The sequence below is a fragment of the Motacilla alba genome, chromosome 2, assembly GCF_015832195.1.
Source record: "Motacilla alba alba isolate MOTALB_02 chromosome 2, Motacilla_alba_V1.0_pri, whole genome shotgun sequence".
Lineage (NCBI taxonomy): Eukaryota > Metazoa > Chordata > Aves > Passeriformes > Motacillidae > Motacilla > Motacilla alba.
The window spans coordinates 58,721,396-58,746,965 of NC_052017.1; the positions used below are offsets into that span (position 1 = coordinate 58,721,396).

General features: G+C 35.5%; 1 protein-coding gene across 3 annotated transcripts in view; it reads right to left on the bottom strand.

Moving 5' to 3' along the window:
* ATP9B (ATPase phospholipid transporting 9B (putative)) overlaps window positions 1–25,570 on the bottom strand; it is a 154,916-nt gene that overhangs the window by 11,891 nt on the left and 117,455 nt on the right. For all 3 annotated transcript variants that reach the window (XM_038129522.1, XM_038129521.1, XM_038129523.1), the window contains 7 exons: window positions 18,804–18,916; window positions 14,276–14,524; window positions 6,048–6,209; window positions 5,339–5,431; window positions 4,107–4,190; window positions 3,360–3,530; window positions 1,850–1,948 (listed from right to left, as the gene is read on the bottom strand). In XM_038129522.1, coding sequence (XP_037985450.1) covers window positions 1,850–1,948; window positions 3,360–3,530; window positions 4,107–4,190; window positions 5,339–5,431; window positions 6,048–6,209; window positions 14,276–14,524; window positions 18,804–18,916 — 971 coding nt within the window. The remainder of the gene's footprint in view (window positions 1–1,849; window positions 1,949–3,359; window positions 3,531–4,106; window positions 4,191–5,338; window positions 5,432–6,047; window positions 6,210–14,275; window positions 14,525–18,803; window positions 18,917–25,570) is intronic.

Genomic DNA, 25,570 nt, shown 5'->3' on the forward strand with positions numbered 1-25,570 from the left:
TGAAATTATAACCAGATTTTGAGGAGACTGGCAGGTTTGGGTGTGGGGGTGGTGGTTTGTTTGTTTTGTGGGTTTTTAAAAATTATTTTGTTTTTAATTTTGTTTGTTTTGTTGTTTTTTCCCCCAATAAATATCAATGTATTTTAGAGCTATCATGCTAGACAAAGTTCCAAGCACAGAATAAAACACAAGCTCTGATTACACTTTAAATCTTGTCTCTGTCAACAGATCACATTGATTAAATAACTTTTAAAGATATATTACTCTTAACTACATTGAATGTGAAGTTTTGTCCTTGACCCACTACTACCCAGCCTGATGCAGTTCAAAGAACCTTTCTCTCTCCAGATGGGCTGTACTACCCATAAAATTTGAATTACATTAAAAAGCTCCTGCAAAAACTCATACACATGCCCCAATTCACAATTTTTTTTCCTTCTTTTCCACAATTAAGCATGAAAAGAGAAACCTCCTTGACAGCTGTTAGGAACACCAGACTGTGTTGGCCTAGTATATTCTTTCTGCATTGCAGAGATGAAGAGATGTCAGCACTTGTGCACAATGATGAGCAGTGATTTTCCTCTCTGTTCTACATTTCAACTTAACAGAATGCCTTCTTTTTTTTTAAATTTGTAAATACCTCCAGAATTATAAATTATAGAAGCTGAGACTTCTAAGAATAAACAGTTTTGTTAAAAACAAAACACAACTTTTTGGAAACAGAGTAGCAAAAGGTTTTATCTTTCTACTTTATAACTACAGTAGAAGTGTTATAGTGCTTGATATTTCCTTACGTTAATTCAATACTTATTTCTTTGCAACAAGTATAGCCACAGAAGTAATTCTGTATAAATGCATTTTCTAACTAATTTAAAACTGCGTATTCTAAGTTAACACAGTTTTATGCTGATCTCTTATTACCAGTCAAGGTAATGAAAATAAAAATCTGACTCAACTAAATACATTTTGTTCAGGAAGACTTAATTTGTGGTGCTACAATGTGGAAAGGTCAACAAAAATTGATCTGAAGTTTTATCAGAAGCATTAATAATTTAATTGCAAATAGTAGTCTGCAGGGCCTAATTTGCCATTCTGATGCTTCAGAAGAAAATACATTTACATGTAAATTATATTCATATAATTATTTCTGTAGGTGCAAGTGGTTCATTTAGAACAAACAGACACATTATGTCTGATCACACAGCATCAATCAATGTCTGGAAAATCTATTTTTGTTTGGCTTCAGTCAAGTGAATAGTACACATATAAAATGTATAGAAGAAGATTCAGTTTACTTTTCTAACAATTACTTCAACAGTCTGCTGGTAAAATGCACACATATATAATGACATGAAAAAAATTTCTCATACCCATTTAATCTCTGTTACACAGGGGATGTTCGCAGTTTCATTCAGGATTAATTCTGCTTAACTCTAAAGAGTTCTATCAGTGAAAATGCTAAAACAAGCAAGAATGACATTCAGACAGCCTAAAGGCATGGACAGTTTCTTAGTGGCTCAGCACCTTAGCTCACACAGACCCCTCCATCACTATTTAGAGGTATCTTGCTATGTCTCTTATGAAGGGTGTGTTGAACCTGGGTCACCCACACATGGCTACAAACATTTCTACAGCACATTAACAACTCTAGAAAACAACACCCTTAAATGCTTTGTCATTTTACTGCTTTGAATAACAACCTAAGTGCTACTCTCTTGACCATTACAATGACACTCAATACAATAACGCAGCAACTTTCAACAGCCAGCCAACTCCTAACTGAATCCAGCAACACTGCTATTAGGCATCCTTTGATGAACCAACAAAAAAAAGTTAGAACTATACTTACAGGTCTGAAAATATGAATATCTTGATTTCTAGATACTAAGTGGGAACTTTTTGCAATGCAAGTTGCTGTCTCCAGTTTATCCCCTGTTAACATCCATATCTGCAAAAAAAATGTAAGAGTTTACTTCTTTGGACATTAGCATGTCTGTTCTCCAAATCTCTCTCCAAACATCTCTCTCCAACTTTTCTCTGGCACCTTTTTGGATTAGGTTATCCAAGAAAATATACTGACTTGTGCATTTTAAAGTAAAATTAACTAACAGTTTTTACTGCAATAGTATGGAAAGCGGAAGAGAACTGCCTTTACTTTTTGCAGCTCCATTCCCTTTCCATTCTCACAAGGGCCAGTGTCTCAATGTATATGAAGACAAAGTAAAGCTCTGGGGAAGCATAAAATCCTTTCCCTAAGGCACTGATACTACCTTGATCAGAAAAGTAATGATACAGATGACATTTGCCAGCAAAACGATGCAACACAACAGTCTGTGACCCTGGTAATAATCCCAGGAAGCAGCAGCCAAGCCATTGGACAGCAAATCTTGGAGCATGAGCTATAGTCCCAACACTCTGTAGAGATCCTGCCCACTGACCATGCAGAACTGAGAAGGCAGTAAAGATTAAGGGACAAAGTTGTTATGTTCCCAATGTGTGACAGTCCTCTCAGCCCCTTAACACCAAGAAGGTTTGTTAGTACGATGACTAGTTAGTAAAACGAGTCAATCACCAGTGTAAGGAAATGATTGCCATCGCATTCCAAAATTCTCCTGGTTTGCTTTGCCATCCTGAGCTGCCCTTCCAGCAGATAATGGAGGGGCTGAAGTCCAGCACAAGCAGCATATGTAAAATACCCACTGTGTCTGACTCAGTTTAACCAATGTAAAGTCATTACAACTATTTGGAGTAGAGCTTGACATTGCTTAAAGCAAAATGTTTATAATCTTGCCCCGTCCCCTCAGATATTGTTCATATATTTACTTGAAACCCTCCCTCAAATAAATGCATTACTTGTATATGTGCAATTGATAGGTGTCTAGCAAACCAACCCTTCTGCATGGCTTTTGATGCCGTCCCTTTAACATGAACTGAACAAACTCCAAGGGCAGTTCTGAATTCTAGTTCAAATAATTCACATTTTGATCTTTGCTGAAACTTCTTACAAGCACCAAACCTGAAAACATTGTTGTCACACAAATCTTGTGTCAAACTCATTTAGTGTCAGCAAGGACAGTTTACTGTAGACAGCCAGGGGATAAATGACTGAGACACACATACATCTATCCATTGGTAGTTTTCCTACAGAAGTAAGTTTGAGATTGATGAAACCTGTTGCAGGCAAGGGAACTTTGCACACAGTGTCTTGTTTGTTTCTGCTAGTTCATGACCAGAATGTGCTTGGGACTTGATGCATTTCCTACTTTGAAAGAACCGTAATACAGACAAATATAAGTTATGTCTTGATTTAAAAAGTTAATAAATGATAACCTGTTATGTCAGCAATATGTGTTAAGTACCTTTATTCCAGCATTCCTTAGCATCTCTAGAGTTGGTCTAACATCTGCTTGCAGCTGATCTTCTACTCCAGTGAGACACAGTAATTCCATTTCTCGCTCCAAACTCTCTACAACAGCGGCAACCTTCAGGTTTCTATCATGTATGCTTAGCTTTGCTTGGTTATATCGACTCTGTTTCCACAAACACAAAACCTCTTAGAGTTTGCTACGACTCATAAAGTACACATTCAATCCACTCAGTGACAGCATGGATCCATTAGGCTAAATGTTTGTCTTTATATATCTTTAATGAAGAACAAGACTTAAGGAGCAATTTTACTTTACACCCAATGTTATACAGGGCTCTTCTGATAATGCACCTAAAGAGAATGCCTCCTGAAGAACTATTAAGAACTAGGCATCACAGCTTCTAAGGAGGAAAGGCCTTATCTTTGAGAACAAGTAGATTTTTTTAGGTCATGTTGAAGCTACAAAAATAACATTACATTAGCTTCTGGGAAAACACTGTCCAATCCAATAATAAAGCAAACAGGATCCTACATATGACTGCAGAACCATCATTATTGAATGGCAAAGCCTTTAACAGATTGTGGACAATACCTCAATTATCTATTTTTTAAATATGAATCATCATTTTTGCAACCATAAAAAATAAAATGGAGGAATGTTCTCCTTGAAGTAATTATACATGATAAATTATAAGATAAAGTGTAAGATAAAGTGTAAGATCACTCTGTCCTTTCATACCTCAAAATCTTGATACTGTTCTTCAGTAAGTGATTTTTTGGCAACAACCAGCGTGCGCAGTCCTTCTCGTGCCATATTACCGCACTAAATGAACCAAAGCACAGAACAGTCATGTAAATATTCAATCCTGTGTTCATGCTTTATACTGTATGCTAACATGGTGTATCTGTAGCTTTAGTGTTTCTTTAGACTCTTAAAATACTCTGGAGAAGCCACAAACAGGATGAAAAGCAATTATACTTCAGGTCTCCCAAATGAACTGGTTTGCTATCAGTAAGTCAATTAGATCTCCTCTCCTAGCTTAAAGAAAATTTATTTTAGGTTGAAGCTTTAAAATAAATAAAAACTACTTTTGAGGCTCAGAGTTAAATTTCTTTTTTCACTGAACATATCCCTTATCAGAAAAGCATCTACACATTAAAAATAGCCATGGAATGGCATGTCTTAATGAAAAACAAGGCTCTCCAGTGCAAACACTTATTGATTTGACCTCATAAAGCTAAATAAATTAAACAAGTATTTTACAATTAATTGTGCATCATTATCGCCAAAAGTAATTTTTATGACATTTTGCTAGGTCTTGAGGGAGTTTAATTTATTCATGTCCCCGAATAAATCAAATTGCCCTGCAGCAGATATTGATTCATATTGCCAATACCATTATGAACATACATGGTGTAATCATTGTATTAACATATTGGCTGTACGTAGGGCCAAAAATAAGATGATTGCTGGTATCTACTAGAACACATAGTGAAAAATATTAATCAGGTTTGAAATTCAGTCACTAACTATTTTATTTGAAGTTTAATAAATGTGGTAAAAAAATAAATTAGTTTAGACACAATGTTTGTCAAAGTCTGTAATTCATAATCATACCTCACTGCAGATTTTGATCAAACAATGGATAAAAAGATTTATAGCAGAATACTTCTCAGAAGTAATTAGGTTTCATGTGAAAGGTCAGTCAATGAAAAACAACTTTCCTTGTTTTAAGTAGGAACGTGTCCTGCTACTACTACCAGCTTCACTTTTCTTGTATGTTACTCAGGAATTGCCAATAGTTTTAATCCCTTAAAACCCATTGAGGATTAGCATAACTGAAGTTCAAAATGCATTACTGCATTGCCTCAGATTGTCCTTTAAACATATCCCAATAACATCTGATATATTTGAGATTTTAACTTTTTATAGAATTTTAATTTTTTGTAAATGTTGATTTTCTTTCTTACCTCTTCTTCTAACCAATCATTGTACTGTACGATAGTGGACATGGCAACATCTGCACCCTTCATGTAAAATGTAATTTCTCCTGAAGATTCATCCTAAAATTTTACAAAAGAAATGGGAAGGGGCCGGGGGGGGGGGGGGGGAGGGGAAGGAATATCTGTTTATAAAGTGAAAACAATTAACTACCAACAACTTAATTGTCTTCTGAAGCACTCAGTAGGTTTCCATTTATAAGAGACAAAGTACCTTGCCAAGAAGTGGGTAGGTTTTATTACCTGATGTTTCTATTTCCAGTGCTATCTCTGATTCCACTGAGATATATGTCTCCTATTTCCATGTAAGAGGACCAGTTCTAACTGAAGTCAACATGCATAAGAGATTCTCAGCATCCCTAAACTAAATTTTAAAATATCACTGTTACGTCCCCTCTAACTTATATTTTGTTTCTTGGGTGGCAAATACCAACCCAAAACAGAAAGCTCTGTATCTTTGAAATACCTGGTAATTAAAAATTTACAAATAACTTAGTGTAAATGCTTGTTACATATTTTAATGATACAACATTCATTGCATATTCAGTGAATCCACACACAGGCAAATGTAATCAATGAATTTCTGTGGTATTGTCTGTTGCAGAAGGAGTGAATTAGTTTGATCTGCCAGCATTTTTTAAAAAATCAAACCAAACACCCATAAAATCCCCCACATTACCCTAACTATGATGCCCATGCGCTTGCTCTCAGAAGTGAAGGGGAAGATCTGCAGGATATAGTATGTCAGGATGTGCCCACCAGGGGTCTTCAGCTGCATTGAGGTCAGATCCCTGTTAACCAGAGTGAGACCCACACTCTCTGTCCACTGCACCAGAGCTACCTAAAGAACAAAGGAAAAGAAAATAAAAGGAGAGAGACATATTTAAATGTGAGAAGTCTATAACACTGTTGCATAAATTAGGTTAAAACCAAACAACTGTTGCTAGGGTGAAAGTATAAACTCTTCCAAGAATCTAGGGGAAAAAAACAAGTGAACAGCAGCAGACTGAGTATAAAATACTAACACATCAAATTATGTGTTCCCCTTGAAGAGCTTACAAAATTTCTTATGAAGAATATAAAAACCTTTTTGAACTTATTGCCGAAAATGAGGTATTCTGAATATATTGTTCAGAAATAACTATTCTAATAAATACCCACATGTATTCAACAATAAATCAAGGATATCAAGTAGAAATTTTGCAAAATGGGAAGACAATTTGTATATCAATAAGACCATTATGTAAGTAAAACTCTTTGGGAGTATTTCAATATAAAATATTTTACTACATCTACAGTGACAGGCAAGTTGAGACAATGCAATAGGTAATAAATAGCTAAGCAAAGGACCTTATTTTTAGTTTACTTTGCTCACTTGGATAATTTCAATACTTTGTTTCAACAGTAATTTGATTTCTGACATCAAATAAGATGGAAACCAAGCTTACAATACTGCATCCCACAAACTCACATGGAAAAGTCCCTTTTCCAAAATTTTGCTGCTTTGAAGTGCATGACATCTAACTTCAATATTTTTCGATATTATACTTCAACTATCTCCCACCACCACCATGTGATTTATTCCTTAAAAAAAATTAATATTTTAGGAAAACTGCTTTACTGATTTTACTGTTTTATATACAAGACACATTCAGTATCTATTTTTTTTTTCTGATTGAAGGAAACTTCTCAGCAATCTGCTTTTAGTTTTCCAAATGCTAATCTTTACTGGAAATCAGATTTTTAAATCACTGGAAAGATAAGTATAATGAAGTTCACATGATTTTTATAGATCCTGGATTTTTATGGATTAATAGGCTCTCCTATTAATCTCAGGCAAGATGAAAAAAATAAAAATCAAGCACTCTGATAAAAAACACACAAGTAGTAAATTCCCTAGGTAAATTCAATGGACATGATAATCACTAAGAATTTCACACAAAGCAAATAAAACACTTCAGCTTCTAAGAAAATTTAAAATTGGAATAAAATCCTGTGTGAACCTGTAAAAAAAAAACCCTAGTAATGCCATCTGTGTAGGCATCACCAGATGAAAATACAGTGAGATGCAGTAATGGAAGAGAATAGAGCACACTTTGAAAAGCACCATTTTAAATTCTTGAAAACTGCTGGAAGCCTTTTTACAAACTTTTTTTCTTTACCAGAAGTAGCATATAAGCTGCAAACGAGCCAGTACTTCCAAGGTTAATTTTCAATTTTCACAGTGAAGGGTTACTATTACATTTTGACCTGTAAATTGCATCTTTCTACTAAAACCCTATCATCTTATTTGGGTCCCTTTGCAGCTAGGACTAAAGTGTTCTATATTTGGTGACTCAAATCTGTTTATTATATTTATGCTTGGCTTCACATACCATTTAAATTAGCATTTTGCAGCACAGTCATTTTGTATTCTTATACCTGGCCTATACACAACTGCATATTTATTTTTTCTTTTCAATTGATCAGGGCAAATACCATACAAGAAACAGTCAATAAGGCTCAAGAGTCAAATAGATGCCTACAAGGACACTGAAAAAACTTGAAAGACAAGTTTGACTCCCATCACTCAGAATGAATCAGAGCAGCACCCAAAACAACATAGCCAGATCTTACCATTAAAATACCTGAAGCTTTTAGAATGTAGAAATTTTTTTCTAAACAAGTATTTCACAAATGGCATGAACATCTACATTATAAATCTTAACAAATACACATATGCTGAAAGGCTGGCTATAGAGGGTTCAGAAAAAGGATTCTTAGGCTAGTCTCTCTTTGTGAAGTTTCCCCTCTACAAATACATTCTCTTCTCTTCAATACATTTCAGAACCTTTACATTAAAATGGTCTTGCAATCTAGTGTACCTAAATCAGAAACTCCTAGAATACCAGGAAAATGCAGCAGCTGTGGCTTCTACAGAGCTTGACATAATGGATGAAGTCAGATAAAGCAATTAAAGGTTGGACAAGCACAAAAAGCTTTGATAGTGATGCTACCATTTTGTTTTAAAATAATCCATTGCAAAGATAATATTTATTTGCAGATAACCGTTAATTTGCTGACACATAAACACAGATGAAATGTGTCAAGTTTCCTGAATCCGGAATAGGGACTTATTTGAATATTTTATGGATCTTCTCTGGCTTATTACAAAGCTTTCCTTCTAGGGAAACTGGCTGTCTTGGAGACATAAGCATGTTGGTGAGTAAACAGTCTTCCCATTACTGAGACACAGGTATGCAGTGAACCCACAAACTGTGTAGTGCTCCTAGGGCAGGTAATGCACATGGAGGCAAAGAGAGATTTGTGGTTGCTAACTTGGTAATTTTCTTCCTCCTCAGTAGCAACCCAAAGGGTAAAGATGACCATTCACCTCTCGCATGACAATGTCAAAGAAGCAACTTCCAAATTAGGAAAGAAAGGAGCAAATAATTGCATTGTGAAACAGAAATGCAACAGATCTGATGTGAACTAGTGAGAAACACCTCATTTAGTGCTCTTACCCTAAATCTTTCAGATGCTTCCATTTACCACATGTTCACTCTGGAACTCTGGTTGCTTCTGTCAGCAGTCTCCCCACTAAAGGCCACCCAACACTGAGCTTTTATAGTTCACAGATCCAAATATCAAACTCTTCAATTACCACTCAAAGTCAAATTCGGAGATAAGGAAACTCCCTCAAATCAAGCAGTAACTGTGCAAACCCACAAAATCACCTAGAGCAGTAGCAGCTCAGGAGATAGAAGCAGCTTCTCTAAGTAGGAGTGTGTTTCTAACTCAGTCGCCTGAGGAACAAGTGCATATCCAGAGGGGCATGAAGAGGTGAAACTTCTAAAGCACCATTCGTGTCCATGTTTTGGGGACATTGTCATCCTATTTGTTTAGAAATGTTCATTTATGAAACCAAATCAAACCAAACAGCTTATGCACTGGGTTAGGGTTGACCTGTACAATAATACTCTTGACTGCACGTTTCCGTCACGGGACATACTCTGTTCACCATACTTAGATCCTGTGGGGCTGTACACCTAATCACTGAGGCCACAGCCTCCAGCGGCCTGGCTATCACACCCAGCTCCTGCTTTCCTTTCCTTATGGTCCAGACTGTCATTTCTGCTCCCTAGCAGAAATAATGAACTGCTCAACATTTACAGTATTTGTTGCTCAAAACAGCTTGTGAACAAATAATTGTCACTTTCAATGTACAATATTCTCCTTTGAGCTAACATTACTTTAAGAAGAAGATCCACTGCCTCGTGGCTGCAGTTGGCAGTTCTCTACCTCACAGGGCAGTTTACGAGTTCCACCACAGTTGTACTCACATCTTTCCTGGAGCCCTGCTATGAACCTGACCACTTTAACCAAAAAAGAACCTGAATAAATAAAGTCTTCAATGGTTTTGGCATATATGAGGGAGCAATTTGTAGGGCAAGAAAGAAGAACTAGACATGGAAATTTTGTAAGCTAGTTTTGCTGCTTAGAAGAATTCTAAGTGTAATTCTAAATGTAATCCACCTGTATTTCTTTCAGAGTATTTAAGAGCGTCACTTCAGTCAATAGAAACTGCTTTCAAAATCCAACTGTTGAATAAGGTGTACAGACATTGTTAGTGTGGTATTAAGTTAAGGCTATTGCTTTGGAAACAGAAAAGAAGCAGTGAGCTATCCATTTCTCTCTGCCTGAATGTTTCCAACCATTTCCATCAGGACTGTTCAACAACTCATATCTGTTTCCAGTCAGTGCTTTGTTTATATTTATAAACAATGATTTTATAACTAACATTTGCAGTCCATCACTTTTCATAAAAAAGCCTTCATAATTAAAATAAAATTATTAACTTAAAAATGCAGCTTGATCATGTGAAAAAACTACCAATCAATATTCGAGACAAGCTATGGAGTAGTTATTCTTTGTGGGTCTCGAAGGTCACGCAAGTGATGGTTTTATGCTACTGAGTGATTTGCTTTTCACAATACATTGACAAAACAACACAATTAGTCTTGCTTCAATAAGCACACACAATAAAATGAATTAAACAATACAACATGTCTCATACATTACAGCTTCACTTTTGTAAACACAAAAGCTGCTTCACTAAGGGCATATAATTTCCCTGTCTGTTTTTAAATGATTGGCTTTGTATCCTTGTAATTAATTTTAGCAACTCTGTTGTCTCTGGACAGAAACGCTGGAATTAAATAACTGACCACACTTTAAGGTAGTATTTAAATATTCAAGATCCTGGAATTAGAAATGCTTGAGACTATAACATCGCAGGACAAAGCATAACCAATAAATGGCTGGTTTACGAGAGTAAGCAGTCATTAAAAATCATGACTGATCAACCTTTTCTGACTAAGGGGAGCAAAGGTCTTCAAAGGCTCCTGTTCATAGCATGCCCTGAATTGCTTGGGTCTCTGACCTTTGAACTCTATCGCTTTGCCTACTTAGCTTATATCCTTTTATGATTGTTCATTACATTAAGGTAGCTGGCTTTCTACAGATGAGCTGAACCCACACCTATGATGGCAAAGTCGAAGCTGAGTTTTGGTGTGGCTTTTTTTCCTTTTTCTTTTTTTTTTTTTTTTCTTTTCCATCCAGTGGGTACTCAGTGAATGTTTATTGTTTGCTATGCTGGAGCTGTAGAGGACAAGTGACAGACAAATGAAACTTTCTACTCTTTCAGAGAAAATGAAATATTGATCACTTATCATAAGAAACAAAGAGCCTGGCATAAGTAGGGTTTGCATTATGAATACGAAATCAGTTACTTATCTCAGGTTACTCTAACAATGAATAAATACATCTTTTATGATGAATGTACCTACTTCTAAATGTGCATACTTTGTTATGGTCATATTATATCTGTATATGGATGCACACATATATGCACAGATGTGAGGAATTTCAAAAGAGTTCTTCAAGTCAATTAATTAAGTATGTAGCATAGTCAGCATATTGTTGAGCTGTTTCTTATACTTTCCTACATGGAAGAATAGTTTATACTTACATACTGTTCTCTGCTCTTTACATCCTATGGTGTGATCACGCAATATTATATAATGCAACACACAAATATGCAAATAACATCTTGTTTCAAAAGACTGCAATAAAGCCAGATCCATAAACAAAATCTAAGAGAACAGAAAAATGTGGAGAAAGTACAATGCATAAAACTGGTTAAGTCTATTAAATGATAATGTTGCTTATTAACCAAGTATGTTGTGATAGGTCAGTGCTGAGGTTAAACAGAAAACATCAATTGAACCATTTCCCTAAATAAAGCTCCAGGGTGCAATATTCGAAGCACTTTATTCAATAAAAAATGCTTTTAAAATGGTACTTTGGTGATTGGGAAACATTGGCATCATCCGTCAACCTAACTGCAGGAAAGTTCAATAAGCTAAATAATGAACCATTTACATTATTTTCCTTAGGCTCCAGTGATTTGCAAACATTGCATCAATAGAAGTCTTAAAAAAATATGATAAAGACCTGCTAGTCTTTCAACTCTTAGGCTTTTTTCTGTCATGCTGCAATTTTTATGCTTTTTACATGCTTTTTGTAGCTTCATCTTTTTATAAGACTCCATTTAACATAAATTTCTCATTATATAAAAGCATATTTGTTCAATATGATAATTTTACTAGTGTTTCAAGAATTATCCTTGAGAAACAAAAATGAAATTTAAGCCTGTTTTAGAGTGGAAACATTTCATTTCACTGCCATATAGTTTAAATGTATGAGCTGAAATGATAAAAAAATCATTATTAAAATGGTATCTGTGCATTATCTCCCTTGCAGCATGAACAGTTTATTTGTTGTTGATTTCTCCTTCTACCTCCTTTTCCACCCTGAGTCCCAGATCTATTATATTAGCACTTTATCAACTTTCCTTTACTTCCTTTCATCTTTCCAAGGTCAAATTCCCTACTGTCTTCCCAGGGCACCGATTGTATAATTCTCAAGTCTTACAGCTGCTTTCTTTAGTAAATATGGGAGGAGAATTGCTCTTCATGGTAGCATTTTCAGCTTTCAAACAACTGAATAAATATACAAAAGCCCACAGGGAGAGAGGAGCGAGTGGGAGAAAAAACTCACATAGTCTGTCTCAAATGTACATCTCTTCACCTGATTTAGTAATACCTTTGGCTATTAAAGCAGAATATTTACTTAATTTAGTTGTCATCCTATCTTCATAGTCAGATCCTTGCTCATGCAGTCATTCATTATACTCAGTAGTACCTCACAGGCTCATTAAACTGAAACATTAAGTAAATATGAATGCATGTGCAGATGAAAATTTGTTCACTTGTGTATAATACAAGTCAAACATTAAACAAATATATATCATAAACAAATGCCCTTCTGGCATAAACAAATGCCCTTCCAGGATTCTCAATTCATAATGTGGATCAGCTCACACTCAGCTCATATATCAGCTCATATAACACCACATACAGTATTATGGATTATTGATTTTAGCCAAAGAGCAGCATCTCAAGTTCTACCTCTTTATTTAAGAATAAAGAGTTTTATTTTTAAAACTGTTCTGGTTGCCATTTTTTAGTCACAGAGAACCAGCCACTTCTTTCTATTCTACAATCCTTTGACACTAGGAACTGTGTTTATGGCATCTGAAAGGTATGTAATGTCCGCTAGCTTGTTACTACATGAAAACAGATTTAATTTTATTTCTTGCATTCCTAAAAACCCTTGTTACAGAGTTTTTACTTTTAGCAATGATAGCCTGCAGTGTGAACTGCTTAAGTTTTGTTAGCATTACATATGGTGACATATTAGACATGAAAACCAAATGTATACATGAATAATACACTATGTAGCAGGATGAAGTTTGTGAAAGAAACATTATCTTGTAGGAGATCAACTTGAACAGCTAGAGAAATATTCAGGCTTTCAGGTATGTAATTTCTTCTTCACATCTTACAAAAACCTTATTTTATTTATGACTAAGCTACTAGGGTTACAACAAAAACAGTACCTTCAAAAAATGCTAGAAATTCTTTAAAGCAAAGATTCTTCTCAACCTGCTCACTTTCAAATGCAAACCAACCTCAAAATAGTCTATTTTTCCATTTTACTATATCAACTACACACATTATTATAAAGTGAACTCTTTGCAGTGTCTTGCAACATGAACTTTGCCTCTCTCTTCTAGTATTTTTTAGATTGAATTTTAGGCAATCAATTTAGGGACCAAAATAGGATTATTCAGAACAATAACTCAAATCCAATGAAAGCACTGGGATTTGTTTAAAATTTGGATGTCAATAAAACTCAAAGGCATGTTTTTATTGAAATGGTATTTTAAATTTGTGCTACACTTGATGCAATTTTGAAAGAACCCTAGAGATTATGAAGCTGCCTAGAGTTTGAAGGCCAAAAAATTTTCTACAGAAGCATTCAAGGTTTGATGGGGTTTCTTTGTTTGTTTCTTTCTGGGGGTTTTGTTAGTTTGTTTGTTTTTTCCTGTTAGGAATTTGTACGTGCTGGTATCTGGTAGCATCTCTAACTAATGTACCAGGTTGTCCATCATTCAGAACAGTTTCATATTCCCTTTAGTAGCACACTGTGATTCATACATGGATTAATGTTTCGAGAATAATAATAAAAATCATAAACATTTAATCACAATCCTCAATACAGTATTGACCCTGAAGCACTGACTTCACAGGTCTTTAAGTCAAATAACTGAAAACACTTTTATACAACAAGGCATCAGAACCAGCAGATCTTTCCTAAGCTGTAGAAAATATAAAAATAGATTACTACTAATTTTAAAGAAACCCCTGCTCAAAACACCTTTATTTCACAGCATTTCTCTTTTTTTACTTAGTTTACCCCATTTTTTAGGAGTTATAAATATTTTCAGCCTTGCATACCAACCTCATCAGGGCTGGAAGCCTGGTAAGTTCGATTTTCATCGCTGAAGTCCTGATCCACTTCTGCATATTCTGTCTCTCCAGACACGCCAGCCCGGGATTCATACACGGGGGTGACATTGTGGCAGAGCGCAATGGCCTTCACCGCTTCGTGTATCCGACTGCTGACGCTCTTTCGCACTTTGGGTGCAGATGATTGAGGTTTCCTGGATGGTGTTGAGCTTGTACTGTTCCCACTGTTCTGAGAGTGGACCTTTAAGACCCAACACAATGAACAGCAAAACAAAGTTCACAAATGGAAACAAAACATGAATACTTACCTATCTAGATCTGACTGCTCCCTTTACAAAGGTTGATAAATGATAAGGCTAGTAAGCATCCATTTATTTGTACATAACCTACGGTTAACTCATTCAGCTTGTGATAAATAAAAAGCCTCATCTCCTTTTTCAAAGAAATTATACATAACTATGGGCTCATCACCTTGCATTTGTAGTCGAATTTGAATAACAGAGCCTGAAGACAACTGAAAAATGTGAAATGAAAACAAGTATGTTGGAAAAGGGCTGAATAGGCTGATCAGATTCTGCAGGAACCCCTGCTACCTCACTTCAGATTTTACATTTTTTAATGATGTCACAATAGTACTTTCATGTCTATTGCATTCAGTGAATTATGTTTTCTTTTCCTGTTTTTGAAAAAAGAAGTATTTAAACCAGCCACCAAGTGGATGAGTTCAGAAACACTGAGACAAAATTTCAAAATTTGCTGTTTTGTTGTTCTTTTTCACCTGTGTCCTTAAACTGAAAAGAACGCCTTTAAAAAAAAAAAAAAAGTTCACCTAAATCTCTGTATTTTAGAAGATGACCACAATTGTTGTGATCAGGAGAGACCAGAAGAAGAGGAGATCAGAAGAGATCAGAAGAACAAAAGCAGGAACATTTTTAAGTATAAATATTAGGAGTAATTAAAATGAAAATATTGCTCATTTTATTTATAACTTACACAATTCCTGTATTATTTGTGAACTAATGCAGTTTTACTCTTTTGCTGCAGCTGAAATGTTTCTTGTCCTTACAAGAATGCAATAATCTAATAAAATAATCATGCAAAATAACAGTTTGACACATACTTGAAAATTGTATTACTGTTGCATAACCAATAAACTAGCACTGTTTTAAGTTATCCTTCACAAATGCTCGAGCGCATGACAGAGCTAATCTTCCTCTGAAAAGTACTATGAATTCATAATTAGTTAAAATAAGTTGGGCGTTTTGGGGGGGATTATTGGTTTTTGCTGGTTGGTTTTTGTTTTTTGTTTAAAAAAGTCAGCACATTAAATATATCAGCAGTACCACCACAGGGCTCTTCCGCTCACTCCAACGTAACTCAGAAAACCTTTTCAGAATCCACGCTTTTTTCCTCCTGACTGCAATCTGCTGAACCGTGAACATTCTGCCCATCAAATTACAGTGTTGTCTAATAAAGGGTTTAACTTTCTGCTCATCTGGCACTGCTTTTCAGCTACTGCTTTAAACCTCTGCATTTGCATTCTGCTAACACTGATGCCATTACAGTCACAAATAAATTAAGCTGATTTACTCCTTCTGAATTATGTTATGTTTATTGATGCTTGTATAATTTAATTTCACACAAATTCCATTAAAGATTATGCCCTCTATCACAAAATGCTTCCAGTGGGGAAATATAATCAGGTTATAATAGATTTGTGTGTTACATTAAGATGACAATAGTCTGGTAGGTCCACTGTAATAATAAAACAGAACACAAACAAGGGATAAAATCAATGTCACACAAGAACCACTGCCTAGCTAACCAGCAGCTTCTATTATCATAGATTAAATTAAAAAACCTCACCATACTTTTTCAGATTGAAACAATTGTTTAATAGTTGCTTGGTTTGTTACTGAGACTCCATCACTGCTCTGTTTTAACAAGTTGCTACTAACACAAGCACAATTAAAGCATTATTTATAAAGCATTATTTAAACACAGAGTAGTGTTATATAAAGCTGAAAAAAAGGACGTTCCAAGAAACTTCTTGTCATCATCGACTAATAAAAAACCTACATTTTGGAAATATTTTTCCCACAACTGAGAAGAAAAGTTTCCCTCACATTTCTTATTTTAAGTATGTTACAGTTACTAAAACCTCGTAACCATGGTTGCCACTCATTAAATTTTAGAGTAAATTAGTAAAAGCTTAAGTAGTAAGAATTCCAGGAATTGTGCCATTCTTTTCAGACAGCATATTTAACTGCAAAATATAAAATTGGTATTTGTGAGCATACCTCCCCTAGAAGACTGGTGCTTAGCTGTCAAACTCACTCCAACCACTGTGTGCCAGCTCAAGACTGTCAGTTAATATCATTTATTGCTACAGCTGTTACTGTGAATACCCAAATGGAACATTATAAGAAAGCCAGGTTTGGGTGATTTTTATAAACTTAGTGAGTAGCAGTTAATTTCAGTTAACACATTCTGAACCAAATCTGGACAGCTGATCTTTAGGTGAAAGAGCTCCATTTCCAAGGCATGATTATTGTATCTCACTTACTATCCATGGCTATACCTACTAAAGATTAAGCTGAAATAGATTTATCCAAGGAGAATAGATTTATCCAGGAGAAAAAAGAATTCAAGAAGGGGATTTGTTGAACTGTAGAGACAGAAAATAATGCGAACTTAAAATGTACACAACTCATCACTGTCTTCCCTCCTGTCTCTCCTCCCAAAAGCTACAAAGTACTTACTTGGTCCAGTGGGGCATTAAACTTTTGTTTTTATTTTAAGCAAATAAGAAGGGAGCCATAGTTTACAACACAGCACAGCTAGATATTCCAATCAATTTTGATCCTACAGTTCTTCTATGAGAGAAAAATGAGGACACAGACAAGGTCAGTCTACAAACTTAAATGGGTGGCCTCGTGTGACTTTAAGATGCTTGTATCCCCAGCTGTCTGTTCTGTTTATGCTGGATATTAAGTTCTGCACCTTTAAGACTGGTTCTGAGAGCAAAGGGAGGGAGAAGAAGCTCAGTTTGTTATCAGAAACTGCACTTGCTCCCCCTCATTCCTTCTCACAGACTGTGTTGTCTACTACACAGACAGCAGGACAGAGCTCTCTGCTTTTAGTTAGTTTTTAGCTAGCTGAGGCAGAGAAGTTCTCTGGACTGTGGCTTTTCTTTTTCTGGGAGCTGCTTTGGACTGAAAACCCAGAAAAACACTGGGACCTCATGCCTGTGGCCCACTGGAGCCTGGGACGTGGCTTTTTCCTGCACCAGAGCGACTGAGAGACACTCAGTGAGCCAAGACACACCCACAGAGGACTCTCTTGGAACTACAAAATGACTTTCTGAGTTTGCCATCTCTTCAAAACAGCGAGAGGTTTTATTGTTACGTATTATTTATTTCTTTTTACTTGTGAATACTTTGCTTGTTAAACAAACAGTTTTTTCCACTCTTCTTTAAGGAAATCTTTCCCGAACCAGTGGGGGGTGAGGGGCCATTTGAATTTGCTTTCTAGAGGGACTGCATTCGGAGGTTTCCTCCTAAACTTGCCATAAACCAGGACACTGGGTCAGGCAGTCATGTTTGTGTATCCATGTTAACTATGGGGGAAAAAAATTATATAAAATTTTATTATCATACTGTAAACAACATGGAAATACTAGTTAACGTTTCATTTGTTGCCTCTTCTGTAAATGTTCTTATTTTTTTGTTTCAAATAATAAAAATAAAAAATAAAGCACAAAGTTCATCCCTATCTCAGAGTAGGATAAGGTATTTAGGAAGGTTTGCAGCAAGCACCCTAACAGTTTACATACATGGGATATACAAGTAATGCTTGCAGAATCCCACAGCTGACCCACAGAGAGACAGGGAGTCACAATCCTCTTGTACACTTTCCAGACCAAGCACTCTTATACATCACAGGAACACTTTGATCTCAAGCAATATGGAGTTTTCCATTTTCCATTTTCCTTTCTCCCTCCCAGTTTCATGCTATTTGAAATCATCTTAAGTTCTTTAAGAAAGTTTTTTTAAATATACCTGTGTAAGCTTTATTTTGACAACTACTGTTATACCATTTGGTTATACCAATTAATGTGGCTTTTCGATGTATATTCTTGAAGAGTATCTTCAAAGATACAATTACTGTTCATGTTGTTCTGGACACTTCCTTATAATTTGTAGTCTCAGTAATGAATAGCTTACTCTTAGATGATTTGGCAGGAGAAAGACTGCACTGCACAGACAGGTTAACACAGATTTCTTTCTGCTAGTGAAGAACAGAAGAATAAATCTCTTTAAGTGGGCATTATGAGGAACTTTGGAATCAGGAGAGAACTATGTATCCTCTCATATTTTTCCCTTCCATCATATTTCTTAAGAGATACCTGCGCATGACAACTTTCATGGCATCTCAAATTCTAGACATAATTATTAACACCAATGCTTCAAAGTCATTAAACCCCGCCCCATATGCAATGCAAATGATTTATGACATACCTGTGAATAAGAGTTTATAATATGACTCTGTATTTCATCCATTGTGTCTGTTCCATAGGAAACAGTACCTAGGTGGAGGCGCTTAAATATCATCTCATTCTGTGTAAGTGTTCCTGTAATAAAGAAGAAGTATATCACAAAGCAGTGAAAAATACTGTGAGATGGCCCCAGACACCTCCTATCCCCTCCCCCCCAAAAAAATCTTTACTTTGGAAAGCAGGAATGAATCACAAGTAAGCATCAATTTACTTAATTAAAGGAACATTTATGGAGAAAGATCAGGGTTAGTCATTCTGGAAGAAATCACTGGTTCCACCTGCAAGCTGATTTTGCCAATAACTAAATACACAAACTTGAAGAGACAAAACCTTTCTTTTTATACAAAAATTGATTTTGCAGTATGTAGACTCTCAAAAGCCACTGCAAGAGTTTGCACCATGTACAGAAAATCTAAAGAAAAAAACTCCTACTGGAAACCCCAAAAATTCATACAAATTTTCCACACTTCATGTACCAGGGCAGACATTCTGGCAATTGGGCACATTCAGTGTCAGTGTTATCTAGATTAAGTTATTAAGACGTAACATCACTTACAAATTTGACAGATTCAGCCTACAGGCAGAATAAGGCAGAACAAACAAAATCAAGTGTTTTCTGTGCTCACTTCACATTTGCAAGAAACTACAGAGTGTCAGTCAGACTGACACTGCATCCATCTCTAACAACCAGTCATGTCCTCTGATTTGGAAAACCTCTAATTGAGGGGTGGGGGCTTCAGCCTTGCCTGTTGGGGTATGTGAGGCAGAAAGGGGTCACTACTGCCTAGCTTTCCATGGTCAGCTCACAAAAGATTACTTTGATTATGGCTTGTCCTAAAATTTTTCCCTACAGCTACTCAGGCAGAGCAAGTATAAAAATAGTATAAAGCTATTCCTGTATTTAACCAGACAGTTTTGTGTCATTAAAATGCAGAAGTCTGATCATAAAAAAATAAACCAAACATGGTACCAAAGTAGACATTCTTGAAGCTTCTACAATATTTTTAAAATGGAGTATAAGAAAATTATTTGGAAATAAATACTGCAGAATAAAATATTTCATAATTATTTTATTTATCTTAACTATTTTTATTTCACATCTTTATCCTAGTATGCCAAACTAGGACAAACTAGTATGCCACATGCTAAGCAACAGGAGAAGAAAAGACTAAAAACATGACATGTGCTATAATTATCTGCAAAACAACACTGTCTGGCCAGTCAGCATCCAGTTTATGCACTTATCAGGGCTAGAACTATCAGAGATCTTCAAGGATTCATTAGGGCTGTAGAAGTCTCATGTCTTTCCCAGTTGCATTTGAAATGTCTACCACACCCACTTCCTGGAGATACCTGTACAGTGACACTTCACCTCCATTGTTGTACCACCACACTGCACTATCAAACTCTTTCTGTTTTACCAGTACAAGATGTTTGTTCCAAATTCCCCCTTTATTATTAAAAACCACATTTCCCATTTATTTTTCCTTACATGTTATTGAGGATTTTTCTTTCTATAATTATGTTATTTGAATTTAAAAAATAATTAAAATAAGGTTTATGTGAAATGCATAAATTCTCTACAAAATATGCGTAACATTATTAAAAATTTACAGGAGAAGCTGAACATTCCCAAGGCTGGAAAACAGCCCAGAAAGACAAAGTTCCAGATCTCTATAATTAGCAAATTGGAAATTTTTGGTTACTTTCAAACATGGGAAAATGAAATTTTGTTTTACAGTAATCACATAAACTCACTTTTTCTACTTTTAGAAGCTATACTTTTATTGAGAACTTTTATTAAAATTCATTACATTTTGTACTTTAAGACTAGAAAAATTAAATCTCTAGTTTGCACATGAAAACCATGAAAATTTCCACCAATAAATACGAGAAACTAAAATCTGTTTCTAAAAGAAAGCAAAACCAAAACCCACACACTGTGCAAAAATATTCAGTGCAAGAAATTTTCAAGCCAATCTTTATCACCTTCCCAGCTTTCCAGGCGTGCTAATACCTTCTCACTGTCCTTGACTTTGCCAAACCTTTGAATTAAAAAATCTCTCTCTAGGAGTTGTGAAGCTAAATGCTAGTCAAAAGGTGAGACAGCAGGCAACTGTCAAACCCGCTTCCCACTATTTCTGTAATTGCTGCTTGGGAAAACTGAGCAGGAAACAAAATTAGCCCTATGATTATTATATGGAAAGATTATTTCTTCTGACACCACTAAATCAGTCCAACTCCATATCATGCTTGGTGAGGGAAAGGTAGATGGCTGGAAAATTTCTGTGTTCCGCCCCCTCTTTCTCAGCAAGCAGAGAAGAAAAGCTTCTGCACAGAAAAGTATGGATTTTCCTATCTTGCAATCAACATGAGTCAGGGAAGAAGGTTTAGGAAAGACAGGTGAGGGAAAAGAATCAACAAAGACACGGAAATAAACATGCTGGAAATCCTGACTCAATACTTGCATCTTATACATCTCTTATACAATCCTTTTTATCAACTATGTTAGTAGGAAATATCTATGACAAATAACCAAAAAGAAAAATAAAGAAAAGAAGCAACAATTCCAGTTTGCTCATGCTTCTCAAGACTAGAGTAAGACTTTCAAGAACAGCCATAATAAACCCGATATGTTGTTAGACAAACAGGGGTAGCTGAAGTTATGAAAATACTCTCAAAAAATTTGGAAAAAAATCCCATCTTAACAAAATACACCTTTTTCAGCCATTCACATGGAAAAAAAGTTTCATCACATGTTCAAATTAAGAATTCACTTCTAAATTCTTCTAATTAATGAAATACCAAAATGGGACAGAAACATTCCCAACAACTTGTTCCATACATTACATGGTGCCAACCAGTCATGTTATTACTTTAGCAGCAGTTCTGTCTTAAATTTTTGTTGAAGACTATTAGTTTTAGTTGAAGACTAATACTCTATGACAGAACATGTCTTTTATTTTATGCCCCCAGATGCAAACTCTTCAAATATCTAGAGACAGATTTTCTAATATAGCCCACTTTTTGAACAAGAAAAACAACACAAAACTGAGCTCTTTCAGTCTGCTCAAGGTGTTAAGTATTATAGAACAGTGAAGGAACTTTCTATTTTTAATATTATTTTTAAAGACCTAGTTATCAATTCCACACTTTCAGGACTTTGCTAATACAAAGAGTTACTAGATTTTAAAAAAAGCTTACTTGAGAAAAGCTTCCAGAAAGCACATTAGTCAGCACGCCATCTACTACTACTATTATACATTCTTGAACTTAGCTCTGAATGCAGGTACCACACAAGGAAAATAGCCTGACAAAAAAGTTAGTATAGAATTGCTGGAGAAAAATTTAGTGTGTTCTTTATTGAAGCCAAGAGCTTTTTTTTTCCTTCTTTCCTACAATTGTATCATTAAACACAGAGTAAAGCAGGCAAAGAGGAAATTAATTTCTAAGGAAAAAGTCCTGAAGGCATCATTCCTTGGGTGGCAACAGATGTGATTCACAACAGAGCAGCAGAGATTTTTTGTTGCTGTTTTTTGAGAAGCAGATGCAGATCATTCTGATCCTATATTACTAGCTGGCAATTTGGAGCAATACCAGCAATCTAAAAAGTCTAAAACAAGACAAAGCAAGAAAATTTGTACAGCAGAAAAATTAGTAACTTTTTGAGAAATTAAGAGGATGAGTAATTTTTCATATAATTTGAGCACTTTGAGCTGTTTGCTTAAACAGATAAAAAGTCAGTGTAAATGTGAACATTTCTATGGAAACTTTAAGGGAGATCAGGCCTAATCAGTCTAATATTTAGACTGTTGACAACAATCTGGAGATAAAATTTTTTTTCTATGAACCCTGGAAAAAATATAGACTGGTATATAATAAAAGAAGAAAACGAAAAAAAAACTCATGGTAAGCATACATAGCACATGTCTGCTCATTCAGCTGCTCCATTTGTGAGTATGCCATACACACAAAACCCCACAAAACCTCAAACCAAGTAAGTCCTGGTACAACCCATTAAAAATGAGGACAAAGACTGAGAGAGCAGAGCTAAGCCTAATCTTTCCTGGGCAGAAGGTCACAGTAGAGGTAACAGGTAACTTGGAGGCACTGAGTTAGGGAGTACCACTCCTAAACCATGACACACAGTTGTGAAGAGCAGTACCTATTTCCTCTGTGCCTTCTGCCTCCCACAAGCACAACACTTGTGTATTCAGCAGTGTAAGAGCAACAGCATGCTTGCTGGATATTTTCAGTGAATGGGAGTCCAGTAGAAGTCTGGAATCTTCCTGAAGGATGTCTCCATCAAAACATTTTATTTCTAGTCTACTCTACTCACCCTGCAAACCTAGTGGTACTAAAAATCTTAAGAGGTAGAGCGTAAATATAGATCCATCTAAGTAAAGGAAGGAGATGTTAGTCCATCAACTATTTTTAATTACTCTTTCTCTCTAGTTCCTTACACTGAAGAGGTAAAGACTCAGACTCAAAGTATAACTAAAAAGATTAATTTTCATAAACAATTACTGAAGTTCACTAACAGTAATGTTCCAATAGTACATTACACTAGGCACATTTAACAAAAGTCCATATACACCAACCTCTAATACACAGATTTTCCAAAAAATTCAAGAATCCCATTGCTCTATGCATCTGTTCAATGATTATATCTGTTAAGTATCTCATTTGGTCCAAATACCCTCTAAAATGTTAATTACAGAACTCAAATACAAGTACATTCATTAGTAAATAACTACACTTGGAAGACTACACGTTTGTTTTAGCTGAACACATCGGTAGTTGTTGTGAATAGCAGGTGGATTTCTAACCCTCATCCAAAGAAACAAAAACTCTCATTAAATATTGGCAAATATAATTATTTTTTTTCACCATTAGAATGTTTTGTACCCTGGAGAGCATGAGAAACCATGCTCATGCAAACTGCTACCCACCATCATAACGGATGATGACTTTCTGTCAAACTTCTATGTGATTCAAGTCCAAACAACGTGGCATTATGGGTAATGGATGCTATAATTAAAATGTGAGTCCTTAAAAACCTGTTGTTTTACCGGGTGTTTTTAGTAATGGCTTTGTTCTACATGAAGATAAAAATTCCCTAACAAAGGAATTAATGTATTGCTTTAATAGGCTGCACCCTGAGTTAAGTTTTAAAATTTATGAGTTCTCTGCAGCATTGTTCTTTAAACAATGGCATTGTCAAATGCAACCAGTGAGAAGATTAAAGTTCTCCCAGCAGATTAAGTACAAATTATCTGTCCTCCTGTTTCAGCATCATTTGTTCATTTATCACATAACGTCTAGTATTTCTGGTCAGTGTCAATATGCTCTGCATCCTTGCAGTTAACAGATGTCTTCTCTTGTCGAATGAATTACTTTATGTTTCACGCACTGGTGGCCGCAGATGTGTCACTATAGCAACATCATTAATTTCAGATCTTACCGGAAACATGCACTCCAATCAAACCTAATTATACCACATTGCTTTCTTGTCCCACAATAAGGAAACTATAATGCAATTATTGGGATACTTCATTTTCTATTATACTGTGGCAAATGAGAGAGCCACTGTGATGGACGCTTCTTGTCAAAAAGCTTATTGATGAAGCACAAACCCAATTTACAATCATACAAAGGACTACCTTGCAATTATGTTAGTAATGCAATGCTCCTTAGACTCAACAACTAATTCGCAATCGTTTCCAGTGAAGCCTGGGCCACAATATAAGACTTTTGTAGACAGTTCTCTGGATTCCCTTTCCTTTTCAGTATTGAGAAAAACTTCGCCTGTTTACATTTAACTAAATCAACCTTTTAGTGTTGCTTTTGGTAGCGCCCACTTGGGCAGATGGCTACAAAACTGACTCCCTTCTTTATCCTCTGACAGTCAGGCCTTAAGTGGGCAGAAGAACAGAATCAACTGGTTTATATGACTAGAAATGAAAATTCAAATGAGAAAGTGCTGAGACCAGCTCTTATAAACTGTATAATCATGCAGTATCAATCACGGATTAAGAGTACAGACTTTGTTCATTACCTAACAGTATGTTTCAGATTTATCATAAAATGCATAATGAGAACAAATGTATTCAGGAAAGGAAACTGGAAGCAGCTACAAATATACTTGGGTAAAAAGTACATTGTTGATCCGTTTGTCCAGAATGAAGAACAGTTTTAAAATTTGCGGGGCATTTAAGATTATTAAAACAGAGCAGTGTTTCCCATCTCTGCACAGCACAGTCAGTGGTATGAAGCTGGTGATGTCTCCAGGACTCCTGGCTTATTTTCACTTATATGAGCTTTCAGCTGACACTCAGGTAAAAACGCATACGGTGAGACTGCTGACTCTGCTTCTTTCCAAAACACTTTGAAACTACTGCCCTAGAGTATGACCTTTACTTTCATTTTTACATAATTATTGTACAGATTCAGACCTTCCACCAGAGCTCAGTAGACCTCAGTCCTCTGAAAAGCCTTTGAGGTTGAACACCAACAATCTGGAATCTCTACCAGCCAAGTTAAAAAAGTCTACATTTGTTTTGCTTAGAAAGTAGTGTTGTGCAACTAACTTTAGAATTTACTTTGTAAGTTAACTTTACTGCATTGTTTTGAAAATAAATTATTTTTGAGTGTACTTTTTCCAAACATATGCTGTAAATTACATATTTCAAGTCTTCAATGTGACAGTACTCAAAGTTACATAACTTA